We start from the raw sequence: 17200 nt of genomic DNA on the forward strand, positions 1-17200 counted from the left end.
CCGGCATTTCCTTTTTTTTTTTTTTTGTTTCTTTTTTCTCAATATTTCTATACAAATTCTTCATCGTAAAACGTAATCGACAGGCATACGACGGTGTAACGATATTGGAAAACTGTCAATTCGATGTGATATTTACCACGACACTTCGTACGTTGATCCCTTCTACATTCTCACGAGATGACACACGACGTATATAATAGTGTGCGTGTAGAAACGATGAAATTACACAATGTTTAACGATATGTATAAATCTATTTTTACCTAAACTTTTAAAAAAGTTGAAAGTACAAATAACTTCTTCGTATATCGATTTACACAATGTTACTTCTGTAAATTTTCATCATTTCTCATTTTTCAACTAATTATAAGATCCTTTTAAACGTTTAAGACTAACGCGATTCAAGTTTATCGTTCTTGTTAAGATTATAAAGATATTAATTAATGGAAAATTAAATAAGACAGTAAATTAATTAAAGACGTATCAAACTAATTAATGGAACAAGATCAAAAGATTCGAGGATGCTTTAAAGCTTCGATTTATTTGAAAAGTTTTTAAGGCTTCATCGGGGTTTGTGTACTGACTTTTAACAACGTGTAAACATTCGTTGGTAATCTCTGACATCACAAATTGTATAACGATGTTATCTACGATACAAAAAGAATCCTCTTAGATTATATAAAATTTAATTATTCTTTCTTTCCTAATATATATATATCCGCACGCGAAAACAAATGTTCCAGTTATTTCTGGTGAAATGCCATTAAATGTCATACATTCCAAAGATTTATATTCAACAAACTTTTATGAATTCCATATGATTAAAAAGATTATTTTTCTGTCGAATTCAAAGAAATAAACGTAAGTAATTATCATTTGCAAGTATATTTGATTGTGTAAAAAAAAAAAAAATACAAGTCTTATCAAAAAGATCGAAAACGTCGAGTAGATCAATCAATTGACTTTATCATAAACTCGATATATTATCCCCGATAAAAGACTAGTCAAGTCAAGTCACGACATTTAAATATGTCCTAGCGATCTCGTGCGCGAACATAATTAGCTGATTATCTTAAACGCTCAACAAAAATTATTTTATGCAGTTACGCAATAACGTAATGACAGATTCTGAAAGCGCCCACAAAATTTGTACCTTTGTGAGGATGAATTAAATTTTTTTTCTTTTTTTTTTTTTTTTTGGAGGCTAATATGACTTGGGAGAAAGGATTAAAGTATATTTTCTTAAGAAATATGTCGAAATATAATGATGCAGTTGTTGACTTTTTCGAATGTTGCGTCTTTTCTCGCAATGGAAAATTTGAACGACGAAGAAATTTCGCCCGCGAATATTCTTCTCGATACATCTTATGTCGTTCCGAGCATACGGCCACTATCTAGGAATTACCATCTCAAGATACTTATGTAATAAAGTGCCGTGAATTAAATTCTCGAACTATCGGCATTATTGCATGTTAGTGACATGGCACGCTTGACTCTAATAGAGAAATAGCTAGCTTTTATATTTTTACGAACGTTTCTAAATCTGCTCAAATTTTTCTATCGTTTAATTTACTCGTATCTTGTATTATTGTTTTATTGAAGAAGGTAGAGAAAATAGATTAAAAAGCTTAATCTTATCGCGCGTTAATGAAATTATTCAATAATTATGAGAAATTTATACGATCGATAAAAAACAATTGTAAATTTCATCTTAAGAATATATATATATATATATATATATATATATATATATATATATATATTTATATATTTATATATTTATATATTTATATATGTATGTATGTATGTATGTATATTTTTTTTCAATTTATTTATTTTATCATCATAAGAAAAAGTTATTATCTTATGACGAAGATATTTTAAAACGTATATATATGTACAGAGTATATGTATATATATAATTAGATACCTTTTAATGAGACTTTCTTCCTTTCTTCTGACCTTTCCGGCCCTTTCTACCGTTTCGTTGTTTCTTCCTTTCCAAGAGTTTACGAGCTTTCAAAATTTGTTCCGGTCTTTTCAGTTCTGACTTTGCCTTCACCTTCTCCTTGATCTTTTGATTATGACGCGCCCAATGTGTATTGACGTTTGTTTGCACTAAAATCAAATGTTTTTTCTATCAGAACGAGCATGTGTACATATAGAACGTGCGAATATAATTTTAAATTAAAAATTATTAAGAAAGATTTGATGATAATATATTAAAAGGAAAAGTAAAAAAAGAAAACAACAAAAAAGTATAAGTTCGTATATTCTCGTTATCGTATATCATTTTCAAGACATTACGTTGTCATATTTTTCAAGGTTTTATCATTTTGCGTGCCTTTAAAATCATCGACAAGGACGTGAATGAAATCAAATACTAGCTTGATCACGTGTTGTTCTCTTGTTAGATGCAAGTTCGTACGTACCTTTATCTTATTGTCGTCAACACAAGGCCGTGATTTTAAGATAACGTTATTTTATAACAGCGTTCAAGAAGAAAAGTTAGGACGCAAAATAACAAGAACTCTGATGACAATTAAATTCAAATATAATTGATATCAAGAGAGTGTGTGATCAAATTTTGAATTTTTTCATTTATCTCACGAACATCTTAGATTCCAACCGTAGCTTCTGGTCTATATAATTATGGTCCAAAGAATTAAACATGTCTAATTAAAGTGTGTCCTAGTATGCTCGCGTACAATTAACTGTTACAACATATCTTATTATTTGTACGAAATGTAAATGCAAGAATCATTAGAAGAAATGCGAATAATTGAAATAATTATGACCTTGTTCATGCTTAGTCATACTGCAATCATTGAAAGCAATAACATACGTTTAGAATTCATTTAATCTTCAAATATATTTACGTGTTTATAAACGAAGGATGGAATTGCAAAATGTCATTTTCAAAAGTGCCGTCTCTATCATCGATAATTTTGCTATCGGTTGATTGTATAATTAATTTGTTAAAAATATAAAAATAAGTATTACGCCATGCATACACGATCTTGTTATATGTATGAAATATTCTCTCTTAAATAAAAGTCGATAATCTTTGTTGACAAAGATAAAAAGTATGACGATACAAATATTCGAATCTACTATAGTTCTATATCGTATTAGATGATTCCAAATTCAAATATCTTTTTTAGATAGGATATTTTAAATATCGTAATATTCAACCTGTTTTGATAATGCAATGATTACTCGTAAGTTGAAATTAAATAAATCAGTAGCGGGCGTAGATAGATCAATGACCTTCTTCCTGCATTTAAACGTGCTTGAGATTGACTTGTCAACTTGTCTCGATTTATACCAGATGTACTATGAAAACTTACACATGGACCATACTGTGCCTTTATATAGACCAAAGAATTAATGACTGTCTGGCAAAGTAATCTATTTACAATGTATATGTATATATCGTACATGGAATAAATCACACAACGATTATCTTATATCTTTCTTTCTCTTAAATTGTATAATATCCAAACTTACATTTTTGCAATTGTAGTGATTCTTCTTCGCTATCTTCGTCAGCCATAGCATCGACTTTACTCTTCTCCTTCCATTGCGTGTAACGGTTTGTTTTGTATGTAGCAGGAATCCATGCTCCAGATTCGGTACGTATTTTACCAGCTTTTGGATCCTAAAAGGAAAAAAAGAAAAATATAAAATAATCAAATTTAACATTGCGTGTAATAAGTTAAAATTGATTCATACATTGTTAATCGTAATCATTTTTTTCTTTTTACGATCCCATTTCTTAAGTTGTGTTTGTAGCCGTAAAGATTCTTCATTGTCTGCTGTTAAATCTAATTGTGCCTTTTCTGCTTCTGTCATGAAATTATTTACCGCCAATCTGTAAAAAAATTTAAGGATTACAATTAATATATACACAATAAAAAAATATATATATTTTTTAAAACATACCCATCTTCAGTATGTTTATCTGGAGCAGAATACGGAATATAAAATTCTTCATCCTTAGTAGCCAAACGTTTCTTTTTCTTAGTATTTTTATACAAATCTTCTATATTTCGTTTTTTTGGCATTATCACTTTATTAAATGCTTCATTAATTTCATTCTCACTACTTTTTGGTAATGTAGTTTTTTGAAACATATCTGCAAATGGTATGTAAAGTAACACTACAACACTTTGTAAAAGATATATTTAGATAAAATATAAGTTTACTTTTTGCTGCTTCTTCCTTCTTTGCTTCTAATGTTTCCATTTTTTTATGGAAGTTCAAAATATTATCTTTATGAAATGCTCGTTTTTCTTTCATTACTTTATAATCTAATGAACCTGTTTTTTTGCCGATTTCAAAAATTGTCTGTTACAAAAAAAATATAAAAATAAGAAATACATTTATAATAAAAAAAAAAAATTAATAGAACCCACATTTTCTATAACATACATACTCCTTGAGGTCTGTATTGTTTCATTTTAGTTAATATATCCATTGTGGCAGGATTAATATTAGAATATTCAGGTATTATACCTGCTGAATTAATATTCAATTCTTTCATTCGCTTAACGCTTTCCGATGATGCTGCTGGCCGAGATTTAATATAACGTTCATAAGCATTGTCACAAACTTTTTCCATGTTTTTCTACACACAAAGACATAATTAATTCACATTATTACCATCTATTTTAGAATTTATTTTATTTTTAGACTTACTAGATCAGTAGATGAATCATGCCAATTTATTAATTCTGCAAGTTCTTCTTCTATCATAGCTTGAGGCATTTTTCCTATTATATACTCCATATCATTGCTTGTACTAGATAGAGGAACTATATTTAATGAACGACCAAGAAATAGATGTAAATCTAGAAGATATGGATACTCATCAGGAGTTACAATATTATAAGCAGTTCCAATTCGACCAGCACGTGCACAACGACCTGTGTAAGAAAATCCATAATTACAAATAAACGAACATAATTGATTGATTCAAAATCTGTAAGATCTATTTGACATATACATACCTACTCTGTGCACGAACAATTTACATTTTGCTGGGAAATTGAAATTAATAACATTATCTAAATGAGGTATATCTATACCACGAGCAGCAACATCAGTAACAATTAAAGTCTTTACTTTGCTCATTTGAAATTTAGCAGCATTTATTTTACGTGCGGATGGATCCAAATTTGAATAAATAAATGTATTTGAAATTCCTGCTTTGTCTAATATCTGTTGATAAATTTTATGTATTTGTATTTATTTTTCATGTGTATTTACTTCATTTCCTAATAATAAAATGAAGATACAATAAATATTATAAATTTACCTGATGGAGGTATTCTACATGATGCATAGTTGCAGCAAATATTACAGTTTGCGAATCATTTGCAATGATATTCTTTAATAAAGCTAGAAGCACAGCCAATTTCTCTTCAGGACGGCAAATAATAAATGATAAACTCAATTCTTCTGGCAATTTGCTCTCAACATCTAATCGTATTAAAACAGGATCACTTAAACCTGCTTTAGTAAACTCTACTAAAATCTTAGGTAATGTGGCAGAGAATAGTAAAGTTTGTCTTGTCTCTGGTAATCTATTAACTATTTCATGAATTTGTTCACCAAAACCCATTTCAAATAATCTGTAATTTTATATTATCTTATAATTTTATTTTATAATATTACTATTAGCGTATTAAATATTAAAATTATTTTATAAAACCATATTTTTCATAAGATCTCACCTGTCAGCCTCATCAAACACAACATACTCTATAGTATTTAAACGTAAATCCATTTCAACACATATATGAAGAAATCTGCCTGGTGTGGCAACAATAATATCAGGATTTCCATGAATAATACTGAATTGATTATCCATACTATCTCCACCCAATATCACTGCAGCTTTTAATCCTGTAAATTTTCCTAACTCTTTTATAAATTTCAATGTTTGCATTGCCAGTTCACGCGTAGGTGAAAGAATTAAAGCACGTGCACCAGCTTTAGCTTGTCTTGTCTTGAGTTTTTCAAACAATGGGATTAAAAAACAAGCTGTCTTTCCACTACCTGTCCTGGCCATAGCTACAATATCTCTTCCTTCAAGAGCTAAAGGAATTGTCTATCGAAGAAATCTTCATATTTAATATTGTTTATCTTTTTTTAAATTTCTTATAAAGTAATATATCAATCATGCTTACCTTTCTCTGTATTGGTGTTGGAATTTTATAACCACGTTTTAATATACCTTTTATAATAGGGTAGCTAAGAGCCATAGATTGAAATCCACCTGATTTTTTAGAAGCTTTTTTCTTGATGTCCAAAATTTCTTCATCTTCATCATTTTTATTAAGTTCTTCTGTCTCTCCAAAACCAATAACCTCTGTACCCTTCATTTTAAATATTTATTTAAAAAATACTTAAATCAAAATAAATAAATTAATGACATCAACGTTAAGATTTCTTTCAATCGTTAATATACAAATATACTAATTGTGTAGTAACATAACCTAACACAATAAAAATCATCACATTGACCACATGTGTAATAATTGAGTGCACATGTACGATTTTTAAGAGCTATGAAGTTAAATATCAGTGAGACAACCTTGTAAAACTTCTTCACGTACAATTACTAATACTCCAGATTAATTATTCTTCTTACACTGCTTCATGTAAAAATTGAACAAAAAATATAAATTTTTATATACTATATTATTATATACAATACAAACTTTCTAAATTTCATTATTTATGTTAAAATTATTGAATATCTATTAAGTTGGTAGACCTGAAATTCTGCGTGAACATAGCTGTATGCTACGAAGCTTCGGCCATTTTTGTAGGATCTTTCCTTTCGTGTAAAGTTAAAATGAAGTAAGTTGTGCTTATATGAGAATATCTAATAAACTTAATGCAATCCTGTTAAATTTATGCAAAGTATATAGTTGGTGATAATAAGAACAATATTTTTATTAATATGTGTTATATCTTTATAGGATCGGTCTTTGCGCTTATAGCGGATATAAAATATATCCTGGCCATGGTAAAACCATGGTTAAAGTTGATGGAAAGGTATATTTAAATCTATTTTAATTTTATAAATGTTATTCAATTTCGAGTATTTTAGGATAAATTTTTTATTTGTAATCATATAATACTAACAACTCTATAAAAAATATATTTATTATTTTTCTACATAACCTTACTTTTTTATAGACTTTTACTTTCCTCAACTCAAAATGCGAATCTGCTCACTTAATGAGGCGTAATCCTAGAAAAGTTACGTGGACTGTTTTGTATAGGTATGTTCATTTAATTTTTTAATTTTCTTTTTTATTTTCCATATTCATTTTTTTTATATTATATTTGTCATATAAATTACACAGACGAAAGCATAAAAAGGGACAAGAAGAAGAACAGGCCAAGAAGAGGACAAGGCGTACTCAAAAATTCCAACGTGCTATTGTGGGTGCTTCTCTTACAGATATCTTGGCTAAACGTAACATGAAACCAGAAATTCGTAAAGCACAGAGGGAACAAGCTATTAAGTAAGTATTATTCGATTTACCTGCTTATTTATATAAGATTTGTACAATACAAAGTTAACTAGGTATTTTTCTCTATAGACAACTGTTCCTCTAACAAGATCTTTATATCGTGTTAGATTTCAGAATGTCTTAGAATAAATATGGATTGCTTCACCCAGAATTGTGCATTATTATAACACTGTCTGGCTTTTGCGGGTTCATACAAAAATATTAATTATTTAATATATATATGTAACATATTAATATATACAATGATTATATCAGTATATATACTGATATAGTATATACACTATATATATAGTATATACATTGATATACTTTTAGGGCTGCTAAAGAACAGAAGAAAGCAGCAAAAGCAACAAAGAAGGCTGTTGCACCTCCTAAAACTAAGGCTATGCCTAAACAGAAAGCTGCAAAAGTGACGCAAAAATCTGCACCTCGTGTTGGTGGAAAACGTTAATCTTTCTGTGACATACCAATAAAATAATTTTAATTAAGATTTTTAATTCTATTTTAAATAATAGTACGTCCGAACATTTTAATTTTCTTCCAATTTTATTTATGTGAAAGAAAACTTCCATGTGGAAATTATATTTCGAAAGGATATACATAGGATGATAAAAACAATAGTTTATTGAATTCCAATTAAAGTATTTTATACTTTGTACGTCGTAGAATAATTGTTGTAGTACCAACTGTAGCTTTATTTTTCTTTATTCAATTCTTTCTTCAAGATCGATAACTTCGTTAACGCCTTATCTCTCCATGCACGTCGTTCTTGTAATTTATCAAGAGGACACATCTCATTTAATTCGTTACTAATTTTATCCGCCATATTTCCAACAAATTTTGGTACCGGACCGAAAGTTACACTTACGTCATAAATTGATTTATTATATACCTCGCAATACTTTTTCATACCTGAAAGAAAAGTATATCTTAGATGTATATATTTGTTTATTTTTATTACTATATATACCTTCGGAATTAAGATGCGCGGCTTCAAAAGCACCTAGAAATGCATATCTCATTCCAAGACCTTCGCTCATTACTGCATCTATGTCTTTTGCACTAAGCACACCATCAGCTACTAATCTCCATGCTTCATTTAGGATTGCATACCTATAAAACATAAGAGATTTAAATAATAATAATTTCATTAGAAAGGTACGATTTATCATACAAAAAGCGTTAAAATTACAATGCGACCATACTGTATTCTATTCAGAGCAAATCCATCAATTTCTCTAGTGAGAACGACAGGTGATTGACCGATTTCAATCATAATGGCTTTTGTTTGATTTGGTATTTCGGAACGAGTCCATGGTGCTGGAACTATTTCAACCAGAGGCACATAATACGGTGGATTTACCTAAATTTATAAAATATTTTAATAAATATATCACAATAAAAAAATTTTTGTATGAAAGAGATATCTTACGGGATGAGATACAACTACTTGATCTCGATGTTTCAATTTCTCACTATAAAGCGAAGGACGAAATGTCGACGTGGATGACGATAAAATGACTTTATTATCGACAATCTTATCGAGATCATTGTAAACTTTCACTTTTAACTGTAAATTCTCCGGTACGCATTCTTGAATAAGCTTTGCATCTTTTACAGTTTCAATTAAATTCGATGATCCTAAGAGTCAAAAAATATCTTATTATTTTTATATTAATCTATAACATTAAATATATATAGTCGGACACGTTTAAAGAAATTATATTATTGCATAGTGCTTTCGCAAAGAACTAAATCAATAACCTTTCCATATGCAAGTTTCCAATAAAATACATTCTTTAAAAATTTACTAGCGTTATTTATAACTTTAATTTTTATTTTTTAATCTTTTTTCCCCCTCCCAATATAGACAGATATCTATGTGTGCCTTAATCTTTACTTATCTTATATAAGTTCTCCAACAGTTATATAACTCGATTCGACAAAGTATTGACTTTTTGATAAATGAATCAAATTTCATAAAAAATTGTATGATAAAACATCAGATAATATTTATAATCAAAAAATAAAAATTAAAGTTTGAACAAGTTTTTTCTCCTACCTTACATGTATGTTTATATTTATGATGAATCGATTAAATTTTTTTTTTCTTTCTTTTTTTTTTTCAAATTATTATATAAAGTATACCCTTAATAAGTTGAAATTGTTGAGCAGCAGAAAGAGAACCACGAAGGAGGCTATCTTTTTCCAGACGATGTAATTGCTTTTGAATGTCTTCGAGAGCATTCGTAATTTGTTCCTCGACAATATCGTAAATTGTCACTTGATATCCCACACTAGCAAATAGCATCGCCCAGCTGCGGCCAATTAAACCACTGAAAATTTTATATGAATTAAAATTTTAATATTTATTTAAATAATATTACTATAAAAATAATATAAAATAATATTACTATAATATAAAAGCAAATAAGTCTATTAAAAAAAACTGAACAACATCGTATGTAATGCGATATGATAGCAATTACATGTATAGGTCTTATTTATTTGTAAGTGCAATTTATCTAGATAGATATTATACATATGTATATATATATATACATCGACAGACATAATATATATATATATATAATGAAGGATTATACTTATAAATTTTGCCGTTCTATTTTATTATCTTATCTTTAAAAAATGCAGCTCAATATTGTGTTTTTAGAGTTCAATTTCGAAACATTACTAGTGGATTTCTCAAAAAATTATTAATTTTGTAATATTCTTTTGTCTTCAAATAGTGAATGACACGTATAAAAAATAATACGAAGTTAAAAAAATGTGAAAGAATTTTAATAGCAATCATTAGACGCAATTAACAAGAAAAAGAAGTAAACAAGGTAACGTAATATTTTTTCTTGGAAGTCGATAAAAAGCCTAAAACTGGTTATTTTACTTTAAAATCATTGTACAAAATTTTATACGCAGATCATCTTTTGAATGACCTAAACAAGTTTATCGTTTCTATTACCAAAGATCATTTAGAATATACGAAAGTTTAAAAAAAAAAATTATATTTACTGATAGCAAATGTAAATACTTTAATAATTTACTTGTAAATATTTCAACGACTTACTTACAAATTTAAATGAAGTTTCCTTCATAAAAATTTACTTATTAATTAAATTAAATAATTTAAATTTTAAGATGTATTTACCTTCCGATGATACCAATTTTTTCATTTTTGGTAGACATATTAATTCACTATGTCGGTTAAACAGAACCTTGAATAGTATAATTAGTTGATGCTGTAATGAATTAAAACTATGTACTGTTTAATACTGCTCCTTTCCCACATATAAGACGTAGAACATTGCGATAATAATCCCCACCACGTTTACAAGATCCTTACAGTGAGTGTTACTACATCCATCGACAATATTTTTTGTTACGCCTTTTTACAGCTCGCTTGCATTCTATCGGTAATATATCGACACAACTATAAAGTTGTTGACAAACTAAAAGTACAAATTTTACAAAAATTAAAATATTTTTTAAACAAAAAAGAATAAAAATATGAATACTAATATCATTATTTGACATTTATTTACCAATATATTTTACTAAATTCGATTATTATTTTGAGATATGGTAATATATACGAAATATTATAAGAAGAAAAAAACTTTAAATTTGTCTACAACGTAATTACACAACTTGCTGTAACAGATATGCTTAAATATAAATATAAACAAATATTTCTTACTTTATTAAAAGTTTAAATCGTTAAAGTAACAGAAAAATATTTTTATAAATGTAATATATATGAATAATAACGGAATATTCTATTTATTTTTAACAAAGAGAAATTTATTTTTTATAATCGAAAAAATAAAGAAAAGTGAATTTTATGAAACATTTAATAGGATTTAGTCTTATTAGTTTACTATTTAATTATAAAAAAAAAATGAAATTTGTAACCTTCAAAAAATCAAGTATTGAGAATTAAGCATATTGTCATGCGCGTGAAAACCCACGTTCTACACGCAATTGATTCTTTGTGTTTGTTACTTCACGGGGAAAAACCTTAACGTCTATCAAGGTTACTTTGTCAATGCAGTTGAGTATTGAGTCATTGTGATAATATCTATTTGGTGAGTACATTGCGCGCAGTCTGAAGAGATCTTTATAAGATTGCAATCGTTTTGTTTTTACATGTTGTCTGATTGAAAATAGATTAAGGTTAAAAAGGTGGTGGTCTTTGTGGAATATATTGTACATTTCAGGATTTATTTGTTTCTTTTATTAGTGCATTTAAAAATGCCGAAAGCATATGAAAGTTTCGTAGTGATGAGAGAAGCAATCAATGGTCTGCAGGATTATGGTACTTACGGAAATGGTAATTGGATAATGATTTCTTTAAGATTTATGTTTGTTTTTTATTAGAGTTCTACTAAAAATGATGATTCTTGTTATAACAAATTATTTTTAGTAATAAACGTATTTCTCAAAGTGTAGGTGGCATTTTCAACGTTAACGAAAAAGAGTGTAATATTTAAATGTACTGAATAATAATTTAATATTCGTACAAAAGTATCATGCATTTATGTAAACGATTATATGATTGCAATCTGTGTTTAAATATATAATGAAAAATAATTTTTTTATGTAGACTAATATATATGTAATATATATATAATCATAAAAATATTATATTAATAAATATTGAAATCATTCATATATTAAATAACTAATAAATTGTTTTCTTTTTTTATTCAGATCCAATGTTCATTAACGATACTAGTTCATTAAGTCTCTATAATAATTCTATAGATCCACACATAAATTTCAATATTGAATCACCTATGTCTACTACTTCATCACCATCACATATGTCTACATATGTATTAGATGATTTTATTGGTACGTATATTTTCTTTTTTATTATTCTAGAATAATCTAATTACAACATATGAAAGTAAAAATATCTTATAAAATAATTAATAAACTTGTCTTAATTGGGACTAGCTGGTGAACCACATCTTGTCATAACAGAGCAACCAATAGAGAAATTTAGGTTTCGTTATAAATCTGAAATGATCGGTACACATGGAAGTATAGTTGCATCAAATAATATGAGTGCTCATAGAAAGACTGCTCCTACTGTTCAAGTAAGTATAACTAATTTCTTAACAAAATAATAATCGTATAATGAATATTGAAAAAAATATAAATTTTCAACGTTTTGTAATTAAAATTTAAAAAGTTTCTAAAATTTATTTCAGTTAAGAAATTTTCATGATAAAGCAATAGTTCGTTGTACATTGGTTACATCGGATGATAAAAAAGCAAGACTTCCACATGCTCATCATTTAATCAAAAGGGAAGGACATAAAGATAAAGATGATCCCCATGAAATAGAAGTTTCTCAAGAAAATCAATTTACTGCTGCGTATGTTGATACAAAATATTTGATATTTTAAAAATAATTGATATATTTAATAATAATTATATAATTTATATATTTATAATTTATATCTTTATTATTTTATATAAGACAATATAAAATCATATTATGTAGCTGTATATGTTTTTCAAATTTTACTAAATCCAATATTTTAAACAAACAAATTTTTTCTAAATCCAATATTTTATAGATTTCATGGACTGGGTATAATACATACTGCAAAAAAGCATATTAAGGATGAACTTGTACGGAAACTTCAATTTGAGTTACTAGAAGAACGTAAAAGAAAAAATATTAATGCAACTCTTTCAATACGTGATGAAGTACAGGTATAAATGATTTCATGGAAAGATAATCTTTTGATATATTCAATAGGTAGAAATAAGACAAAAAAATGTTATCTTTTTGAAATTGATATATTCATTTATTCAATGAAACTCATCGTAAACTTTATTGCCTTTTGCTTTTATATTTTTGTTATAATCTTTTTATAAGGCATTTATGGGCCTGTGTTTATATAACATTTTTTCTTATTTCTACTCATAGAATACACTGGTGAAGTTCGATCGTTTAAACCTGAGACACCCTGTATAATATTAAAATGGATAATAAATAATAATTATCAGTAATATAAATATTTATTTTCACAGATTAAAGCTGATGCAGATATTAAACAAAAATCAATAAATCTTAATAGTGTATCTCTGTGCTTTCAAGCTTTTATTAAGGGTAGTAATAATATTATGAATCCACTTACAGAACCCGTTTACTCTAATCCGATTAATAATCTTAGTAAGTATTTTAATTAAATAATGTGATTTATTTTTTATATCTGTGTAACATTTACTTGCATAATTTTTATTCTTTCAGAAAGTGCTCTTACTGGGGAATTGAAAATCTGCAGAATTGATAAATTTACAAGTTCTTGTGAAGGTGGAGAAGAAGTATTTATATTAGTAGAAAAAGTTGGAAAAAGTAAATAACAAATTTTTCTCCATTACCAAATAACATGGAAAATATGTTAAATTATTAAAATTTTTTATTTCAGAAAATATAAGAATAAAATTTTTTGAATTAAATGAAGATGATAATGAAATCTGGTTTGATTATGGTCGTTTTTCTGAGTTAGATGTACATCATCAATATGCTATTGTATTTCGGTATGTATAAGTTCATGTATCCAAAATCAGCAATATTAATATTCATCTTTATAATATTCGATTTTATATTTAAGCACTCCACCATATAAAGATATAAATATTACCTCTTCAAAAGAAGTTTATGTACAGTTAGAACGACCAAGTGATCATGATTGCTCAGAACCTATTAAATTTACATATAAGCCAAGTGACAAAATATTAGGTATTTACTTTTAATTTTTATTAGGTTTATACATTTTTTGAATATATAATTCTAATTTATTTTCTTTCCTTTATGTAGGTAAGAAAAGACCACGTATATCTTATTCAAATAGTATTGAATTGGCACAATCGTTACCTACTATGCAAAACAATGATTCATTTACAAAATGGAATGATAGCCAAGAAATAAAAGATATCTTACTACAAGGTTGCTCATCTTCGGAATTACGTAATTTTGTTAACACCATAGACCTGGATAGTAAGTTACTGTCAAATACAGGTTTATTTAATCTTTTATGATTTATCTGTATTTAAGAAAATATTTAATACATTTAATACATTATAATTGTAGAATATATGCAACTATTAAATAATAGTGAAGAAGGAGTGCTGACATCTGATGGTCCAACTGCAAAAACAGTAGGTCTTTTACCAATTTATTTTTCTTATATTTATTATTATAATAATAATATAAATTTTATGTAATCATCTACTACATGAATATATTTTTATTATTTTTACCAGTTAGATGACGATGTCATGTTTGCCAAAAATATTGTTTTTGAAGCCATGAATATTATCCGCATAGAAATAAATGATAAAAATGGAGAAATTAGTTCTAATAAAAAAAAACAATTAAAGAAGTTACTTATGGATAGGTCTACTTATGGTGATTCACCATTACATGTAGCTTTACGTTATGGTCAATGTGACATAGTAAAATATATTTTGATACTTATGGGAATTGATCCAGAATATCAAATAATTGTAAATATCCAAAACAGTTCAGGAAAAGTATGTTTTCTTTTATATTACATTAAAATATCAATAATTTAATATTTTATCATTTATGCTAATTACTTTTATTATATGAATTTTTTATTATTATATCACAAATTAGACACCATTACATTATGCTGTCCTACAAAATCAGCCAGTCATTATAGAAACATTATTAACGCTCGGAGCAGATCCAAGTATATGTGATGACCATGGTTTCTCTCCATTACATACTGCTGTAAGAAGTAAGTCCTATAAGAAATATATACACACACATACACATATAATATAAACACACAATTATGATCATTTTGTTTTACATCAAATACATTTCTATTATTCTTTATAAAAAATTTATAAATTTATAAATTTATTGTAGTACCTAATGCTGGAGCATGTGTTGATGTTTTATTATCCAATAAACTAATTAATATTGAAAGTTACAATGATCTTGGATGGACACCTTTACAACTCGCTGCTGAAGCAGGTTCATATGATGCTATATGCTCTCTCGTTCGAGTAGGAAGTAATGTAAATAATACGGATAAATCGTACGGCCGTACTGTATTACATATAGCAGTTGAAGGAGGTCATAAAAAAATAGTTGAATTTTTATTGAGAAATGTAAGCTTAATGTATAAATAAATTAACATAAAAAATTTATTTTTGGTATTTATCTAGTGATAATGTATTAATATTTAATTACTATTCATTTTTACTAAACAATGATAATTTTTACAGAGTGATATTGATATAAACAAAAGAAATTTTAGTGGAAATACGGCATTACATACTGCAGTAGCATATACTGGAACAAGAGCAAAAGAATTATGCAAATTATTAATGCAATACGGAGCAGATCCACATATTCAAAATAATAGTGGCTCGAACTTAGACGAGGTATGTAAATATATATGAATTATATATAGTCATTTTTTTGTATAAACATTTTATTTCAAAGATTTAAGACATAAGATCTATGTTAAAGTAATAAACAATATAATTGCGGACAGACTGAACAAGAGATAAATGAAGATGTTAACATAAAAGTTGAAGCAGAATCTGAAGACGAAAATATGAAAAAAACTGCTGGACAATCATCCTTTGATTTAGCCACTAATAAGCCAGAAGTAAATAAGTTTAATAAAAATGTGTAAATAAATATTTGTAAGATAATTTCAGGTTTGAGAATATTGTATCTGTGCTTTTTTACAGATTTTGCAACTTCTTATGGATCATGGTAACAATACACAAGATGAAAATGAATTAGCCTTATTTACAAAAGAAGAAATATTGGAAGAAGATACAGAAAATAATTGGTTGAACAATGAAAATAAACAAAAATTAGCCACAATTTTGGATAAAACAAAAGGCTGGAAAAAATTAGTTAAACATCTAAATCTTGAATTTCTTTTACAGTCATTGTGTCAAAACTCATTAAGTCCATCTTTATTACTTTTAAATTATATAGATGTAAGTTATATTATTTTTTTTTTCTTCATATAGCTCTTATTTACGATTTATTCAAAATTGTTTCACTTTTTTAGATACAGAGCGACATTACACTTACACAGATGCATGATCTTTTAAGTGAAATTGAAGAAGATGAAGCAGCACTTTTTATTGTTGACCTTACAAGGCATCAATAAAGAAAATAAAAATATTTACTAGTATTATTTATATGACAAAATTGTATAACATACATCACACTGTACTTATTAATTTCTTGGCAATGTAGATATATTTTTATGAATGATTTTTTATGAATACAATGTAAATGTTGAATCATGTATAAGACTAGTATATTAATCATTGTATTTATATATAAATTTATTTTGACTTATACTGTTTTGTATAACTATTTCTCGATGTATTTTCACATTATCCTCTTTGGATAAATTTTATTAAAATATATTTAAATATTCTATCAAGCAAGTTTTACAAAAGTTTATGTTATTTTCAAAAATCATGTAACCTTATATCAAAAATTTATGGATAAGGGCATCATTTCTTCCATTTTATAATGGTTTACGCCGACAATAAGTACAGGCGTAATTCTTGAACGATTTAATGAACAAGGTTTCATTTTAAA

At 26.9% G+C, this 17200-nt stretch overlaps 4 protein-coding genes and 1 non-coding gene across 8 annotated transcripts; 3 read left to right on the forward strand and 2 right to left on the reverse strand.

Annotated features, from left to right (window-relative positions):
- Positions 1-1928: 1928 nt before the first annotated feature.
- Positions 1929-6686, reverse strand: LOC124948990 (ATP-dependent RNA helicase DDX54). The gene is made up of 11 exons (XM_047493448.1): positions 6193-6686; positions 5737-6113; positions 5319-5634; positions 5011-5221; positions 4700-4926; positions 4437-4628; positions 4207-4348; positions 3944-4136; positions 3734-3872; positions 3509-3659; positions 1929-2116 (listed from the first exon to the last, which is right to left on the reverse strand). Exons 1-11 carry the CDS (start codon positions 6385-6387, stop codon positions 1932-1934), a joined length of 2328 nt encoding a protein of 775 aa, XP_047349404.1. The 5' UTR covers positions 6388-6686; the 3' UTR covers positions 1929-1931.
- Positions 6687-6736: 50 nt separating this feature from the next.
- On the forward strand, positions 6737-8041 carry LOC124948992 (60S ribosomal protein L24). Its single transcript, XM_047493450.1, has 5 exons — positions 6737-6868; positions 6991-7066; positions 7211-7296; positions 7381-7542; positions 7867-8041. The coding sequence occupies exons 1-5, from the start codon at positions 6864-6866 to the stop codon at positions 8000-8002; spliced, it is 465 nt and encodes a 154-aa protein (XP_047349406.1). The 5' UTR covers positions 6737-6863; the 3' UTR covers positions 8003-8041.
- Positions 7619-7749, forward strand: LOC124948998. The gene has a single exon (XR_007100929.1). It is a non-coding gene; the product is annotated as a small nucleolar RNA SNORA79 (small nucleolar RNA).
- Positions 8042-8074: 33 nt separating the features above from the next.
- On the reverse strand, positions 8075-10902 carry LOC124948991 (lambda-crystallin homolog). Its single transcript, XM_047493449.1, has 6 exons — positions 10718-10902; positions 9700-9887; positions 8984-9192; positions 8757-8914; positions 8522-8664; positions 8075-8463 (listed from the first exon to the last, which is right to left on the reverse strand). The coding sequence occupies exons 1-6, from the start codon at positions 10753-10755 to the stop codon at positions 8246-8248; spliced, it is 954 nt and encodes a 317-aa protein (XP_047349405.1). The 5' UTR covers positions 10756-10902; the 3' UTR covers positions 8075-8245.
- Positions 10903-11500: 598 nt separating this feature from the next.
- On the forward strand, positions 11501-17039 carry LOC124948989 (nuclear factor NF-kappa-B p100 subunit). 4 transcript variants are annotated; one of them, XM_047493443.1, is made up of 19 exons: positions 11512-11654; positions 11810-11899; positions 12280-12423; positions 12529-12671; positions 12786-12952; positions 13158-13296; positions 13618-13759; positions 13838-13942; positions 14016-14127; positions 14202-14329; positions 14408-14587; positions 14681-14748; positions 14854-15123; positions 15230-15353; positions 15488-15732; positions 15850-16008; positions 16122-16238; positions 16324-16581; positions 16656-17039. In XM_047493443.1, exons 2-19 carry the CDS (start codon positions 11821-11823, stop codon positions 16755-16757), a joined length of 2682 nt encoding a protein of 893 aa, XP_047349399.1. In that variant the 5' UTR covers positions 11512-11654; positions 11810-11820; the 3' UTR covers positions 16758-17039. The 4 variants fall into 4 exon arrangements, with proteins under 4 accessions (XP_047349400.1, XP_047349399.1, XP_047349402.1 ...); XM_047493444.1 differs by lacking the exon at positions 11810-11899 and having other exon boundaries at positions 11501-11654; XM_047493446.1 differs by lacking the exons at positions 11512-11654; positions 16324-16581; positions 16656-17039 and having other exon boundaries at positions 16097-16237.
- Positions 17040-17200: the final 161 nt, after the last annotated feature.

Source organism: Vespa velutina, chromosome 4, assembly GCF_912470025.1.
Source record: "Vespa velutina chromosome 4, iVesVel2.1, whole genome shotgun sequence".
Lineage (NCBI taxonomy): Eukaryota > Metazoa > Arthropoda > Insecta > Hymenoptera > Vespidae > Vespa > Vespa velutina.